At 69.5% G+C, this 334-nt stretch overlaps 1 protein-coding gene across 1 annotated transcript in view; it reads left to right on the top strand.

Annotated features, from left to right (window-relative positions):
* The window catches only part of COL2A1 (collagen type II alpha 1 chain), a 21,443-nt gene that overhangs the window by 9,158 nt on the left and 11,951 nt on the right, over positions 1–334 (top strand). The window contains 1 exon segment of the mRNA XM_017741203.1: positions 200–253. Within this exon segment, the coding sequence (XP_017596692.1) occupies positions 200–253 (54 nt within the window).

The following is a 334-nucleotide window of genomic DNA, read 5'->3' as shown; positions in this document are numbered from 1 at the left end:
CCGGGCGTGACCACTGGGGGGACGGGGGGGGGGGGGGAGGGGGAAAGGGGTGGGAATGGGGACAGGGATGGGGACAGCAATGGGATCAGAAGTGGGGACATGGATGGGATGGGAATGGGGACGAGGGCCTGGAGGCCAGGCCGGGGTTGGGGTGGGGACAGCCCTAAGGACGCTGTGACTTTGTCGTCCCCCTCCCCAGGGCGAACCCGGCATCGCGGGCTTCAAAGGCGAGCAGGGACCCAAGGGAGAGACGGTGAGTGTGGGGGGGGCACCCAGAGCCCCCGGCCAGGGTCCAGCCCTGACCCCTCACTGACCACCTGAGTGTCCAGCCCCA

This window comes from Corvus brachyrhynchos, unplaced genomic scaffold, assembly GCF_000691975.1.
Source record: "Corvus brachyrhynchos isolate BGI_N302 unplaced genomic scaffold, ASM69197v1 scaffold318, whole genome shotgun sequence".
Taxonomy (NCBI): domain Eukaryota; kingdom Metazoa; phylum Chordata; class Aves; order Passeriformes; family Corvidae; genus Corvus; species Corvus brachyrhynchos.
This window is presented reverse-complemented; position numbering and strand designations above follow the sequence as displayed.